This window comes from Schistocerca serialis, chromosome 11 (genome assembly GCF_023864345.2).
Source record: "Schistocerca serialis cubense isolate TAMUIC-IGC-003099 chromosome 11, iqSchSeri2.2, whole genome shotgun sequence".
NCBI lineage: Eukaryota > Metazoa > Arthropoda > Insecta > Orthoptera > Acrididae > Schistocerca > Schistocerca serialis.
This window is the reverse complement of record NC_064648.1, coordinates 127,016,796-127,033,232: the sequence shown is the minus strand read 5'-3', so window position 1 is coordinate 127,033,232 and position 16,437 is coordinate 127,016,796. Positions and strand designations below refer to the sequence as shown.

The 16,437-nt window shown below is 45.2% G+C and overlaps 1 protein-coding gene across 1 annotated transcript in view; it reads right to left on the bottom strand.

The window, feature by feature from the left end:
- Positions 1 to 1,187: 1,187 nt before the first annotated feature.
- LOC126426527 (odorant receptor 2a-like) overlaps positions 1,188 to 16,437 on the bottom strand; it is a 105,842-nt gene continuing 90,592 nt past the window's right edge. Inside the window, exons 5-6 of the mRNA XM_050088431.1 lie at positions 2,239 to 2,385; positions 1,188 to 1,281 (exon numbers count right to left, since the gene is read on the bottom strand). Coding sequence (XP_049944388.1) covers positions 1,188 to 1,281; positions 2,239 to 2,385 — 241 coding nt within the window. The remainder of the gene's footprint in view (positions 1,282 to 2,238; positions 2,386 to 16,437) is intronic.

Below are 16,437 nucleotides of genomic sequence, written 5' to 3'. Positions count from 1 at the left end.
GCATTTCTGTCGCACTGAACGATTCTCTTCTGACGTCGTTGGTCCCTTTCTTGCAGGTTTTCCGGCAGCAGCGATGTCGGAGATTCGATGTTTTTCCGGATTCCTGATATTCAGTGTAATGGTCGTACTAGAAAATCCCCACTTCATCGCTATCTCGGAGATGCTGAGTCCCATCGCTCGTCCCCCGACTATAGCACCGCGTTCAAACTCACTTAAATCTTGATAACCGGCCATTGTAGCAGCGGTAACTGATCTAACAACTGCGCCAAACAATTGTCTTATATAGGTGTTGCCGATAGCAGCGGCGTATTCTCCCTGTTTGCATATCTCTGTATTTGAATGCGCAGGTTCGTATCCTCCCTCGGGCATGGACGTGTGTGATGTCCCTAGGTTAGTTAGGTTTAAGTAGTTCCAAGTTCTAGGGGACTGATGACCTCAGAAGTTAAGTCCCATAGTGCTCAGAGCCATTTGAACCATTTTTTGTATTTGAATACGCATGCCTATACCAGTTACTTTGACGCTTCAGTGTATTAGCCAATGGTAGTTACTCTTACTATTTCACAGTAAAGTCAACGATAATTCAGTTAGCTTAGTGGTGTCCTGATGGCTCGAGTGCCACGCTCCCGAGCACAAAAAAATGGTTCAAATGGCTCTGAGCACTATGGGACTTAACATCTGAGGTCATCAGTCCCCTAGACTTAGAACTACTTAAACCTAATCAACCTAAGGACATCACACACATCCATGCCCGAGGGAGGATTCTAACCTGCGACCGTAGCAGTCGTGCGGTTCCAGACTGAAGCGCCTAGACCCGCTCGGTCACAGCGGCCGGCTCCCGAGCACAAAGGAGTCAGATAATCTCGTCTCACTCCACCTTACCGACCTTATCTTTGAGCTGTCCTGTGTCGAGCAGTTCCAAAATAAGCATTTTCTGCATGGCGCAGTGCATTACTGTACAACATACCCTGGTGCTGTTAGCTCAAGACATGCCTTCCCAGTGCCATTGGACACTCCATGTTAAAAGCAGTCTTTGATTACACAACAGCTTTCTTTAGGACGCAAATATAGACAGCGCCTACCCAGTGGAACTGGGCTCACACGCAACATACTGAGCCAGTGCTTCTACCTAGCTGCTTCTCTTCCCCTCACAGAGGCAGTGCGTACCTTTTGAAGAGCACTGTGACACCCTAATGGCCTGAAACTGGCTCTTTTCCCTGGTTCTGCTTGCCTCCGCTTAACTTGTATTCAACAGGTTTCCCAATTACCAATGTAAACAATCCTCTGGAATAAGAAATCAATGTTGAATTTAATAGTTAATTAGAGCAATCACTTGCATCAACTTAAACCATACTCACACTCTCATTTCTAGCTGAGAGTTAATTTAGATTAGATGGATTTATCATTTTAATGGCATTTGATTACCGTACATGGCAGTTTTGACAAAACTGGTAACCACATGGATTACAAGCTGCATGCTAAGCTATATAAGTAGCCTATTTGTACCTCACGACAGTCTGTGGTTTTGTTTTTATAGCGAGTCGTTCCACGTGTTGTAATTATATTTTCCTGGAGACATGTTGGGTATAAATTTTATCTTCGATAGGGAAAGATGAAGAAATCGTCAGAATTGCTGAGGCTGTCCAGTGCTGTAATAGCACATTAGCTTCTTTATGTAATGGGGAGATGCTACCTGTATCTCAGGCATAGGTGACCTACGAGGTGTGATTGCAAAGTTTCAAGAATGGGCTTGTAATTGTACAATGGTGGCACTTACATGCTACTGTGATGCATCTCCTTCAGAATAGTCCCCTTCTGACTGAAAACTCCGACTCCAACGGTGTTTCCACTTTTGGAAACATTCCTGGAAATTTTTTTCCCAGAGTGTGTTAACCCATTAAGTCCCAAATTAATTTTTTTTAAATGTAATTTTTTATTCCTTAATTATAGTGTAGATAGTGTATGAACCACAATAAGTACATAAATAGCCAAAGAATATTTATACATGCTGATATAATGGCCGTCCTCAAAATAGGACACTGGGATCTAACAGCAGCGTATAGCATACTAAACTGTATTCTAGTCTCAACTATTTATTTCTTGTGAAATGGTACAATCCACTTCACACACAGTGTTACACGGCATTTAACACAATATGTTTTAGGTTTCCCGTTGCATTTAGCTCTTACACATCTTCTTTGCGTGCTTCTTTTGTCAATCATATGACCAATTCCATCAAACCTGATGTCTAGTGTCACTCTCAACTGACTTGATGGGTATTCCATTGGACGTCCAATATTCGGTCTTCCAGTGCCCAATTTCAGGTATGTGACTGTAACAGCACGTCTGAAATCCAGTAAATCCTGTGCATTTTTCCCATGTACTAGTCTGTAACAGAGTCAGGCATTTACGAGGACCATTTCCAGCAAACATGTAATAGGACCCAGTACCATTTTGTCCCTCTAATTACCGTCGCATATTTTCCAACTAACCAGTCATGGTGGTCAACACCTTCCATGTACGCGTTGTACGACTTCAAAACGGCAGGTTGTTCCACTTGTGTCTTCTTACTTGCTTGTCTACTGTACCCCATAGCTACTCCCAAAGGTTCAACTTTGTCAAAATTTGTACCAATTGTAATGCATCTGTTGTCGTGCCATCGAACAAATAAGACTACACCATTCCTGTCGAACTGGTAGTCATAGTTTCGTCGAACTGTCTCTTTCAGTTCGTTGCTGCTCAGTAGTGGACAGTCGCCGACTCGATTCTCTCTGACAGTCCCAGTTGCTCGAAAACCCAAATTTCTCTGATGAATCAGAAGATCTCTACCAGTGAAGAAATTGTCAAAGTACACACAATGATTCTCGGGTTTTTCAATGCAGCAATGTTTAGGACTACTCTTGATCCCAATAGTAGGTCATCCCTTGCAGTATCTTCTGGATCCTTTCCACAGTATAAATCAAATTTGAAACAGTAGCCACTTGCTCCACAAAGAGATCACAACTTTTAGCCAAATCTAATAGGATGGCCACGGATAAACTGTCCATCTCGAACTGTATTATTTACTAATGGGTACGATATTCATAAATATACTTACATAATACACTGTAAATTTCAAAGTATCTTCATATCCTGTAATTTATATATAAAAGAGGGGTCGTTACTTACCTCAGCAACAAAATCTGGTAAAATTACCACGTTCTAAAAAGAAAATACATCAGCAGTAGCAGAGTTTCATATTGGAACGTGCAGCAATACAAATTACTGAAATGATAACACCAAGTCCCAGTGTCCTATTTCGAGTACACCAAATTTTATAACAATGGAAAACAATGAATATAACTCCAATTGAGCTAACAATGCAAGTAGATTGAAAGACACATTGTTGACTGTAAATAATGGCAAAAAGATCTTTGCCACATATTTCAAACATTACTAAATTGACGATAAAGTAAATACCTGTAATAACGAAAAGTGTGCCTTAGTATTCAATAACCAATTAAAGGTAGGATTTATTGCTTTTAATTTCCTCTAATCATACATTTGTTATAAAAAGCATCAACAAATGTCGTAGAACAGTAATAGGTGCAAATTAATAATTTATTGTGTATTTATAAATGAATATGTGCTCTGTCCTCAAAATAGGACACTGGTACTTAATGGGTTAAGGACGACCTCCATACTTGCCTGGATGTCTTCAATCGAGTCCAATCACTTCCTTCTCAAGAAAATTTTAGTTTACGAAACAGTTACAAGTCCGCAGGGGCCAAATCAGGGGAATATGGTGGTTGTGGAAGCACAGGAATTTGGAATTTGGTCAAAAATTCAACGGTGGAGAAGGCACGATGAGCTAGAGCATTGTCACGGTGCAGCACCCAACTCCTGCCCCTCCACAATTCAGGCCTTTCCTTCCGCATTTTTTGGCGCAAATGCTCAAGGACACATTTGTAGTATTCCTGGTCAACTGTATGTCCTCCAGGAGTAAATTCATGATGCGCAATACCAGTAGAACCGGAAAAAATCACCAACATTTTCTTCACCTTCGACCGACTTTGCCGTGCTTTTTTCGGTCGTGGTGAACCTAGAGTCTTCCACCGTAAACACTCCACTTTTGTTTCAGGATCATATCCATATACCCACGATGCGTCACCTGTAATTACCCTGTTTAACAAATCTGGGTCATTTTTAGTCCGATTAATCAGTTCTTGACACACTTGAAGTCGGTATTGTCTCTGGCGACTTGACAACACTTTAGGAATGAATTTTGCGGACACTCGACGCCTGTTCAGATCTTCATTTAAAATTGACTGAACTGCGTAGAAACATGTTCATCAGCAATATCCCTAGTTGTAAGTCTACGAACAGAACGCACTAAGTTGCGAACTTTCACAACATTTTCATTCGTTTTTGAAGTGGAACGACGGACGGTCCGTGGTTCATCTTCACATGATTTGCGGCCATTTTTAAATCTGTTGAACCAGAGAAAAACATTTGACTGGCTCATACAATTACCTCCAAAACTGTTTTAAATAGTTCGTAAATCTCTGAAGCTCATTTCCCGGCTTTAAAACAAAATTTCACACAAACTCGTTGCTCCGTTTCTACGTCTATTTTCGCGCAGACAGAATCACGCAACAAGCCCTAACAGACCCGCACGCAACCAGCTGCCACAACGAAATGAATAAAGGAAATGCAGTTTCCTGACAGAGGGCGTTCAAGGAGTAGGCAATGACTCACTCCCCACCCTCCGTGTACCTGCACGCCAAACTAGTAAACAGTAGTAGATCCATTCTTGGAACTTTCCAATAACACCTCGTATGTCTTCAGGTAAATATAATCACATCATATCCATTGTTGATCACCTGTGCCTGAGGTACAGGCAGGGTTTCACAATTATGCACAAAAACTGGGATACTGTTCCAGTATTGGAGAGTCCTGGCAATACCAACGATATTAAGTCAGGAAAAATGGGCTGATGGTGTGAACTGAAGCAAGCGTTGGGTAGGGCAATGGACTACAGCCCTGCAACCACAATGCCCAGGTGGTTTATGGTTAGCCCATCGACCTAGTAAGCAGGGGACCCATGTTCAAGTCTCAGCCTTTGCATAATTTTACTTCAGTACTTACCTTCTATCATTATCGAAGGTTTCATGTGTGATGTTGAGATGGCAACAGATCACAGATGAAGCCACACGTATAAATAAAAGCCCTAGCTGTCGTCGGATATAATAAAAAAAGGAAAACTGTTTACGAGCACAATTAAAAAAATGTACATCGTACTATCTAACAATAACATATTTGTGTCAGTACCTCAGTTGATACAAGAGTTACGAGTGATAATCGCAGAACCAAATTATGAGCCCATTTGCATACTTCCGTTTGACAGAAATCTTGTTTTTATGTCTTGAACTGTTCGCGAACCAAGACTTAGAGGGTCTCAGGAAAATACAGAAAAGGGCTTCAGTCTGAAAGAATGCCGGACGAACACAGAAAGAGGGTATATATACACTGTGTGATCAAAAGCATACAGACACTTGAAAAACATGATTTACAAGTTCGTGGTGCCTTCATCGGTAATGCAGGAATTCAATATGGTGTTGGCCCACCCCTTAGCCTTGATGACAGCTTCCACTCTCGCAGGCCTACGTTCAATGAGGTGCTGGAAAGTTTCTTGAGGAATGGGAACCCATTCTTCATGGAATGCTGAGGAGAGGTATCGATGTCGGTCGGTGAGGCCTGGCACGAAGTCGGCGTTCCAAAACATCCCAAAGGTGTTCTGTAGGATTCAGGTCAGGACTCTGTGCAGGCCAGTCCATTACAGGGATGTTATTGTTGTGTAACTACTCCGCCACAGGCCGTGCATTATGAACAGGTGCTGGATCGTGTTGAAAGATGCAATTGCAATCCCCGAATTGCTCTTAACAGTGGGAAGCAAAAAGGTGCTTAAAACATCACTGTAGGCCTGTGCTGTGATAGTGCCACGCAAAATAACAAGGGGTGCAAGTCCCCTCCATGAAAAACACGACCACACCATAACACCATCACCTCCGAATTTTAATGTTGGCACTACACGCGCGGGCAGATGACGTTCACTGGGCATTCGCCATACCCACATCCTGCCATTGGATTGCCACATTGTGTACCGTGATTCGTCACTCCACACAAAGTTTTTCCAGTGTCCAATTGTCCAATGTTTACGCTCCTTACACCAAGCGAGGCGTTGTTTGGCATTTACTGGCGTGATGTGTAGCTTACGAGCAATGGCTCGACCATGAAATCCAAGTTTTCTCACCTCCCGCCTTACTCTCATAGTACTTGCAATGGATCCTGATGCAGTCTGGAACTCCTGTGTGATGGCCTGGGTAGATGTCTGTCTATTACGACCCTCTTCAACTGTCGGCGGTCTCTGTCAGTCAACAGACGAGGCCAGAGTACGCTTTTGTGCTGTCCCCTCACATTTCCACTTCACTACCACATCGGAAGCATTGGACCTAGGGATGTTTAGGAGTGTAGAAATCTCGCGTACAGACATATGACACAAGTGACACTCGATCACCTGAGACTACATTCAAAGTCCGTGAGTTCTGGGGAGCGCCCCATTCTTCTCTCTCACGATGTCTAATGACGACTGCGATCGCTGATATGGAGTACCGGCAGTGGGTGGCAGCACAAGGCACCTAATATGCAAAACGTATGTTTTTAGGCGTGTTCGAATACTTCTGATCACGTAGTGTATTTGTGTCAGTATCTCAGTTGATACAAGAGTTATGATTGATAATCGCAGAACAAAATTATGAGTCCCTTTGCATACTTCCGTTTGCCAAAAACCTTGTTTTTATGTCTTGAACTGGTCGCGAACCGAAGGTTAGAGGGTCTCAGGAAAGTAGAGAAAAGTAGAGAAAGGGCTTCAGTCTGAAAGGATGCAGGACAAACACAGGAAGAGGGTAGACATAGCAGCCATCAATGTCGCAGTTGTAAACCGTCCTATCTGTATTGGGAAAGAACCAGAGCTCCAACTGCTACTAGAAAGCACTGAAGTTCCAATTGCTAGAGGTATAAAATGCTGGCTAAAGCTAATTTTTACAAAGGACCTGACAGTGTTCAGAAAGGATAGATTAAATACAGTTTGTCGCTGATAGTAGCAGTTTCTCTTGTAGTGAAATTGAATTACGTAGCCCCTGTGAGTTGGTATTGGTAGAGGTTATACTAGACAACCAGAATAAATTGATAACTGTCTCCTTTTACTGTCCCCACCTCTGACACAGATGACTCTGTTGCTGAACATTTCAAAGAAAAGTTGAGTCTCATTCCAAATAGGTACCCCATTCATATAATTATACATTAGCTGGTGATGACTTCACTCTCGCCTCAATATGTTGGTGAAAATACATGTCCAGAGCTGGTAGTCGGTGTAAAAGATCGCCCGAAAACATACTACAAGCTTTCTTAGAAACTTATTTTGAGCTGTTAATTCAGGAGCCCATTTGAACTGTAAATGATTATGAAAACGTACTTGAACTCTCAGCAGCAAATAATCCTGAGCAAATAGATAGCATCATGTCAGATACAGTGATTAGTGACCATAAGATCGTTGTATCCGGATTGACTGCCGCAACATCCAAGTGCATAATAATAAAACCGAAATATACCTATTTAAGAAAACAGATAAAAAATCGCTTGGCACCTTCCTAGCAAACAGTCTCCACTCTTACCAAGCTGACTATGTAAGTGTAGACCAGTTGTGGGCTGAAGTCAGAGAAATTGTATTAGTGGCAGTTGGGAGATTTATACCTAATAAACTACTAAAAATGATTCTGAACCCATGTGGTACACAAAACAGGTCAGAACACTTGCAGAATCAATGTAAAAAGCATGCCAAATTTAACAACTCACGAAATCTCCAAGATTAGCGGTTTTTTTATTTTATTTATTTATTTATTTTTTTTTTAATACTAAAGCTCGAAACTTAGAACGGACTTCAGTGCAGGATGACTTTAATAGGTTCCACGAAAAAAAACTATGTCTCGAAATCTGATAGAGAATCCGGTCATATGTAAAGTACACCAGCTGCAAGACGCACCCAATACCTCAGGTCACCGAGCGATATCAGTGCAAATATTACCAACGACATTTTTACGAAATTCCGACACCAAAGAAGTTGAAGTAAATGTTTCATAATTCTAATGAAGAACAGCTCCCAATATGAGTAACTTAGGTGTAGATATTCTCGGTGTAGCGAAGCACCTTAAATCACTTAACACAGGCAAGTCTTCAGTCCAGATGGTATACCAATCAGATTCCTTTCAGAGTGTGCTGATACAATGGCACCATATTTAGCAATCATATACAACCAATCGCTCGACACAAGGTCCATGTCAAAAGAAGGGGAAACATACAGAAGTCATATCATTGATCAAGAAAGGAAATAGGAGTAATCAGCTGACTTACAGACCCATATCACTGACGCCGACTTGCAGTGGGATTTTCAAACATATACTGTGTTCGAACGTCATGAAGTATCTCGAAGAAAACGATTTACTAAGTACATATTCAGAAAATATCGTTCTTGTGAAACACAAATAGCTCTTTATTCACACGAAGTGATGAGTGCTATCGACATGGGCTCTGAAACTCATTCCCAACTTCTAGATGCCGAAAAGGCTTTTGATGCGGTTCCTTAGGAAAGATTTCTTATTGAACTCCGTGCCTGCAGGGTAGCGTGTCCGTTGTGCAAATGGATTCATGATTTCCTCCCAGTAAAGTCAAAGTCTGTCGTAAGTGAGCCGGCCGGAGTGGCCGTGCGGTTCTAGGCGCTACAGTCTGGAGCCGAGCGACCGCTACGGTCGCAGGTTCGAATCCTGCCTCGGGCATGGCTGTGTCTGATGTCCTTAGGTTAGTTAGGTTTAATTAGTTCTAAGTTCTAGGCGACTGATGACCTCAGAAGTTAAGTCGCATAGTGCTCAGAGCCATTGAGCCATTGTAGTAACTGATGGAAAGCCATCAAGTGAAACAGAAGTGATACAAGGCATTCTTGTGTACTAAAAGAAAACCGTTAAATTTAGGTTACACGGTAAATCACAAAACTCTAAGGCGGTCAGCTGAACTAAATACCTAGGAATTAAAGTTACAAACAACTTAAACTAGAACAATCACATAGACAATGTTGTGGGAAAAAGGGAACCAAAGATTGCGATTTATTGATATAACACTCAGGAAATATAAGAAGTCAACTAGAGACACTGCCTTCACTACACTTATCCTTGGTCTCCAGGAGTACTGCTACGTGACATGCGTTCCACATAAGACAGGATGACGGAGGATATCGAAAAAGCTCAAAGGAGGGCGGCTTGTTTTATATTATAGCTAAGAAGGGAAGAGAGTGTCACAGATATGATACCTGAGTTGGAGTAGCAATAACTGAAATAAAGGCGTTTTTCGTTATGGCGGAATCTTTCCACATTCCAATCACCAATTTTCTCCTCTGTATGTGACAATATTTTATCATCACTACCGTGCATTGAGCGAAATTATCATAGTACTACACACATCAAGAAAAGTTTTGCATCACCCCAGTTCCCAGAACTCCTGAAGATAGACGTTGTGTAAGCAACCATGCATGAGCAGCGTCTTTTAGTCAGAGGGGGTTCGACAGCCGATCAGTTCCAGTCATTCCACCAGGAAGGAGGTGCACAGCTCGAGTTGTCTGTAGTTTAACCATGCCTAGACGGTAAATACTGCAGTTCGATCGCGTCTTCAATGTTACTTTGTGCCAGGAAGGGCTCTCAACAATGTTCAGGCGTCTCGGAGTGAACCAAGGCGATGTTGTTCGGACATGGAAGAGATACAGAGAGACAGGAACTGTCGATGACATGCCTCGCTCAGGCTGCCCAAGGGCTACTACTGCAGTGGATGGCCTCTACCTACGGATTATGGATCGGAGGAACCCTGACAGTAACGCCATCATGTTGAATAATGCCTTTCGTGCAGCCACAGGGCGTCATGTTATGACTCAAACTGTGTGCAAATAGGCTACATGACGTGCACCTTCACTCCCAACGTCCATGGAGAGGTCCATGTTTGCAACCATGACACCATGCAGCGCGGTACAAATGGGCCCAACAACATGCCGAATGGACTGCTCAGGATTGGCATCATGTTCTCCTCACGATGAGTGTCGAATATGCATCCAACCAGAAAATCGTCGGAGACCCTGTCAGGCTGAACGCCTTTAGACACACTGTCCAGAGAGTGCAGCAAGGTGGAGGTTCCCCACTGTTTTGGGGTGGCATTATGTGGGGCTGACGTACACTACTCGTGGTCATCGAAGGCGCCGTAACGGCTGTACGATGCGTGAATGCCATCCTCCGATCGATAGTGAAACCTTATCGGCAGCATGTAGGCGAGGCATTCGTCTCCATGTCCCCATCGTGCCCATCTTGTGAATGACTTCCTTCACGACAACAACATCGCTCGACTAGACTGGCCAGCATGTTCTCCAGACATGAACCCTATAGAACATGACTGGGGTGGATTGAAAAGGGCTATTTATGGACGACGTGATCCACCAACCACTCTGAGGGATCTACGCCAAATCGCCGTTGAGAAGTGGGACAATCTGGACCAACAGTGCCTTGATGAACTTGTGGATATATGCCTTGACGAATACAAGGATGCATCCATGCAGGGGGATGTGCTATTTGGTATCAGAGATACTGGTGTGTACAGCAGTCTGGACCAACACCTCCCTCCAAGGTCTCGCTGTATGACGGTACAGCATGCAATGTGGAGTTTTCATGAGCTATAAAAAGGGTGGAAATGATGTTTATGTTGATGTCTATACCAAATTTCTGCACAGGTTCCGAAACTCTCAGAACAGAAGTGAAGCAGAACTTTTTTTGATGTGTGTGAAATAAGAAACATTAGAGCTTGCAAGGAAAGTACAAGTGCTCATTCTCCTCGAGCGCTGTTAGGGAGAGGAACGATAGAGAAATATCGTGTGAGCTAGATGTGGGGGGAGAAATGAATCGAAAGGGAAGGAATTATTTATCAGGACTTAATGAGCTGAGTGGAAACGTGTGCCAGAACGGGTCTCAAACGTGGGATCTCCTGGTTACTAGGCGGCTGTATTAATCACTGCACACTACGGACAGAGTATTTATAGCAACTGCATTGACTATCTTGGCACACCTCCCTGTTGACCCACACTGCCACCCATGTCCTCCATGTTCTACTTTGAGATTCCCACAGGGGGTCTAAAGTAATTGTGCATCCACAATGAAGGTGATGGGTAGATTCATGGTCCATTGAGGCGAGTCAGTTACATGAATGTTTGGTGTCTGTTCTTTCAAAAATATATATAGCATCTGTGGATTCTATGTGGTGTCTGTGTTTTTGGACATGTCGGAAAGAAGAAGCTCCACACACTGATATGACAGAGAAATAGTCTGAAAATGGTTCAAAAAACCCTCCGCCAGGCACTTAATTCTGAATTGTAGAGAAGTCGTGTAGATGTAGATGATGCGCATCATGGCGGAGATACGCCACAAATGTCGATACATGCCTGAGTATGCAAATAATTATCATTTCAACATACACTATGTGATCGAAAGTATCTGGACACCTGGCTGAAGCTGACCTACAAGCTCGTGGCACCCTACATCGGTAATGCTGGAATTCAATATAGTGTTTCCCCACACTTAGGGTAGATGACAGCTTCCACTCTCGCAGACATACGTTCAGTCAGGAGCTGGAAGGTTTCTTGGGGAATGGAAGCCCATTCTTCATGGAGTGATGCACCAATGAGAGGTATCAATGTCGGTTGGTGTGACCTGGCAAAAAGTCGGCAATCCAAAAATCCCAAAGGTGTTCTATAGGATTTAGGGCAGGACTCTGTGCAGACCAGTCCATTACAGGGATGTCATTGTCGTGTAACCACTCCGCCACAGGTCGTGCATTATGAACAGGTGCTCGATCGTGCTGAAAGATAAAATCGCCATCCCCGAAGTATCTTCAGCAGTGGGAGTCAAGAAGGTGATTAAAACATCAATGTCGGCTTGTGCTGTGATAGTGGCACGAAAACAACAAGGGATGCAAGCCCCCTCCATGAAAAACACGACCACATCCTGCCTCCGAATTTTACTGTTGGCACTACACACGCTGGCAGATGACGTTCACTGGGCATTTGCCATGCCCACACCCTGCCATCGGATCGCCATATTGTGTATCGTGATTCGTCACTCCACACGACGTTTTCCCACTGTCCAATCGTCCAATGTTTACGCTCCTTATACCAAGCGAGGCGTCGTTTGGCATTTACCGGCGTGATGTGTGTCTTATGAGCAGCCGCTCGATCATCAAGTTTTCTCACCCCACCCCTAACTGTCATAGTACTTGCAGTTTGGAATTCCTGTGTGACGTTCTGCCTATTACACATTACGACCCTCTTCATCTGTCGGCAGCCTCTGTCAGTCATCAGACGAGGTCGGCCTGTACGCGAGAGTGCTGTAGGTGTCCCTTCAGGAACTTCATTATCACATCAGAAACAGTGGACGTAAGAATATTTGGGAGTGTAGAAATCTCGCGTTTAGAGGTATGACACAAGTGACACCCAATCACATTCGAAGTCTGTGAGTTTTGCAGAGCGCCCCATTCTGCTCTCTCAGGAAGTCTAATGACTACTGAAGTCCCTGATATGTAATACCTGGCAGTAGGTGGCAGCACAATACACATAATATGAAAAACCTATGTTTTGGGGGTGTCTGGATAGTTTTTATCCCATAGTGTAACCGCACAAAGTAGGTAGGTGTCATGTCATCTACACTCCTGGAAATGGAAAAAAGAACACATTGACACCGGTGTGTCAGACCCACCATACTTGCTCCGGACACTGCGAGAGGGCTGTACAAGCAATGATCACACGCACGGCACAGCGGACACACCAGGAACCGCGGTGTTGGCCGTCGAATGGCACTAGCTGCGCAGCATTTGTGCACCGCCGCCGTCAGTGTCAACCAGTTTGCCGTGGCATACGGAGCTCCATCGCAGTCTTTAACACTGGTAGCATGCCGCGACAGCGTGGACGTGAACCGTATGTGCAGTTGACGGACTTTGAGCGAGGGCGTATAGTGGGCATGCGGGAGGCCGGGTGGACGTACCGCCGAATTGCTCAACACGTGGGGCGTGAGGTCTCCACAGTACATCGATGTTGTCGCCAGTGGTCGGCGGAAGGTGCACGTGCCCGTCGACCTTGGACCGGACCGCAGCGACGCACGGATGCACGCCAAGACCGTAGGATCCTACGCAGTGCCGTAGGGGACCGCACCGCCACTTCCCAGCAAATTAGGGACACTGTTGCTCCTGGGGTATCGGCGAGGACCATTCGCAACCGTCTCCATGAAGCTGGGCTACGGTCCCGCACACCGTTAGGCCGTCTTCCGCTCACGCCCCAACATCGTGCAGCCCGCCTCCAGTGGTGTCGCGACAGGCGTGAATGGAGGGACGAATGGAGACGTGTCGTCTTCAGCGATGAGAGTCGCTTCTGCCTTGGTGCCAATGATGGTCGTATTCATGTTTGGCGCCGTGCAGGTGAGCGCCACAATCAGGACTGCATACGACCGAGGCACACAGGGCCAACACCCGGCATCATGGTGCGGGGAGCGATCTCCTACACTGGCCGTACACCACTGGTGATCGTCGAGGGGACACTGAATAGTGCACGGTACATCCAAACCGTCATCGAACCCATCGTTCTACCATTCCTAGACCGGCATGGGACCTTTGCCTTTCGCGGGCAAGTGCTCTACCATCTGAGCTACCGAAGCACGACTCACGTCCGGTACTCACAGCTTTACTTCTGCCAGTACCTCGTCTCCTACCTTCTAAACTTTACAGAAGCTCTCCTGCGAACCTTGCAGAACTAGCACTCCTGAAAGAAAGGATATTGCGGAGACATGGCTTAGCCACAGCCTGGGGGATGTTTCCAGAATGAGATTTTCACTCTGCAGCGGAGTGTGCGCTGATATGAAACTTCCTGCCAGAGTCTCGGTCGGGCACACAGTTTTAATCTTCGGTAGCTCAGATGGGAGAGCACTTGCCCGCGAAAGGCAAAGGTCCCGAGTTCGAGTCTCGGTCGGGCACACAGTTTTAATCTGCCAGGAAGTTTCATATCAGCGCACACTCCGCTGCAGAGTGAAAATCTCATTCTGGAAACATCCCCCAGGCTGTGGCTAAGCCATGTCTCCGCAATATCCTTTCTTTCAGGAGTGCTAGTTCTGCAAGGTTCGCAGGAGAGCTTCTGTAAAGTTTGGAAGGTAGGAGACGAGGTACTGGCAGAAGTAAAGCTGTGAGTACCGGACGTGAGTCGTGCTTCGGTAGCTCAGATGGTAGAGCACTTGCCCGCGAAAGGCAAAGGTCCCGAGTTCGAGTCTCGGTCGGGCACACAGTTTTAATCTGCCAGGAAGTTTCATATCAGCGCACACTCCGCTGCAGAGTGAAAATCTCATTCTGGAAACATCCCCCAGGCTGTGGCTAAGCCATGTCTCCGCAATATCCTTTCTTTCAGGGGTGCTAGTTCTGCAAGGTTCGCAGGAGAGCTTCTGTAAAGTTTGGAAGGTAGGAGACGAGGTACTGGCAGAAGTAAAGCTGTGAGTACCGGACGTGAGTCGTGCTTCGGTAGCTCAGATGGTAGAGCACTTGCCCGCGAAAGGCAAAGGTCCCGAGTTCGAGTCTCGGTCGGGCACACAGTTTTAATCTGCCAGGAAGTTTCATATCAGCGCACACTCCGCTGCAGAGTGAAAATCTCATTCTCTGTTCTCCTTGTTTGAAATATCTTCAATCATGGTTCTCATAAACTCTGTAGTTATTATTGCAGTGTGAATTCTGTTGTGTATTATCTGTATTTGAAACTGATGACGCTAGTAATAACTAAACTGAAGTTCATTTGCTTTAACTGTAGCGTGAGTGAAAGTAATTATTATGAAGTCGCAATGGGGAAGTGGGTGTTTAAAGAACTGCAAACAGAAAACATTCGAGCAATCCGTCACAATTGCAGACAGTGTTGATGAGTATATTTTTGCGCTCATGTCACAGTGAAATAAAAATCGCACCAACATTATTAGACAAAGGCTAAAAGTCTTGACACAGTGGTAACACAGGTTCCCATCATATCACCGTAGTCAATCAATGCTGGGCTTGACTAGCATTTTAATGGGTCACCATCCAGTCTGCCGAGAGGTGTTGGCAAGTGGGGTGCACTCAGCCCTCGTGAGGCAAACTGAGGAGCTACTTGGTTGAGAAGTGGCGGCTCCGGTCATGAAAACTGACAGTGGCCTGGACTGCAGTGTGCTGACCACGTGCCCTCTGTATCTGCACCTGGTGACGCCTAACGGCTGAGGATGACTCGGCGGTCGGTCAGTACCATTAGGGCCTTCCGAGACCTGCTCACACTGACTTTAGTTCAGTTTTTATTACTAGACAAAAGCCCCAATGAAACTTCCTGGCAGATTAAAACTGTGTGCCAGACCGAGACTCGAACTTGGGACCTTTGCCTTTCGCGGGCAAGTACTCTACCAACTGAGCTACCCAAGCACGACTCACATGCCCCGTCCTCACAGCTTTACTTCTGCCAGTACCTCGCCTCCTACCTTCCAAACTTTACAGAAGCTCTTCTGCGAACCTTGCAAAAATAGCACTCCTGAAAGAAAGGATATTGTGGAGACATGTCTTAGCCACAGCCTGGAGGATGTTTCCAGAATGAAATTTTCACTCTGCAGCGGAGTGTGCGCTGATATGAAACTTCCTGGCAGATTAAAACTGTGTGCCAGACCGAGACTCGAACTTGGGACCTTTGCCTTTCGCGGGCAAGTACTCTACCAACTGAGCTACCCAAGCACGACTCACATGCCCCGTCCTCAAAGCTTTACTTCTGCCAGTACCTCGCCTCCTACCTTCCAAACTTTACAGAAGCTCTCCTGCGAACCTTGCAGAAACAGCACTCCTGAAAGAAAGGATATTGTGGAGACATGGCTTAGCCACAGCCTGGAAGATGTTTCCAGAATGATATTTTCACTCTGCAGCGGAGTGTGCGCTGATATGAAACTTCCTGGCAGATTAAAACTGTGTGCCGGACTGAGACTCGAACTCCGCAATATCCTTTCTGCCAGGAAGTTTCATATCAGCGCACACTCCGCTGCAGAGTGAAAATTTCATTCTAAAAGCCCCAATGTCTGCAATTTTGTGTTCTGCTTTACACACCTCTCACTGTATCTATCGGTTACAAGTAATGCCAGTGAAGCGTGGTCTTTTAATGCGAAAACCAATCAACAGTTGGAAGTTGCTCAGCGAGTAACGCAAAGTTGCGACATGAACTACCAAAAGGGGCAGCGAGGCAGTGGTCCAAGGGGACAGACTGGTGTGGAGCCATAACTGTGACCTCGGTGGAAA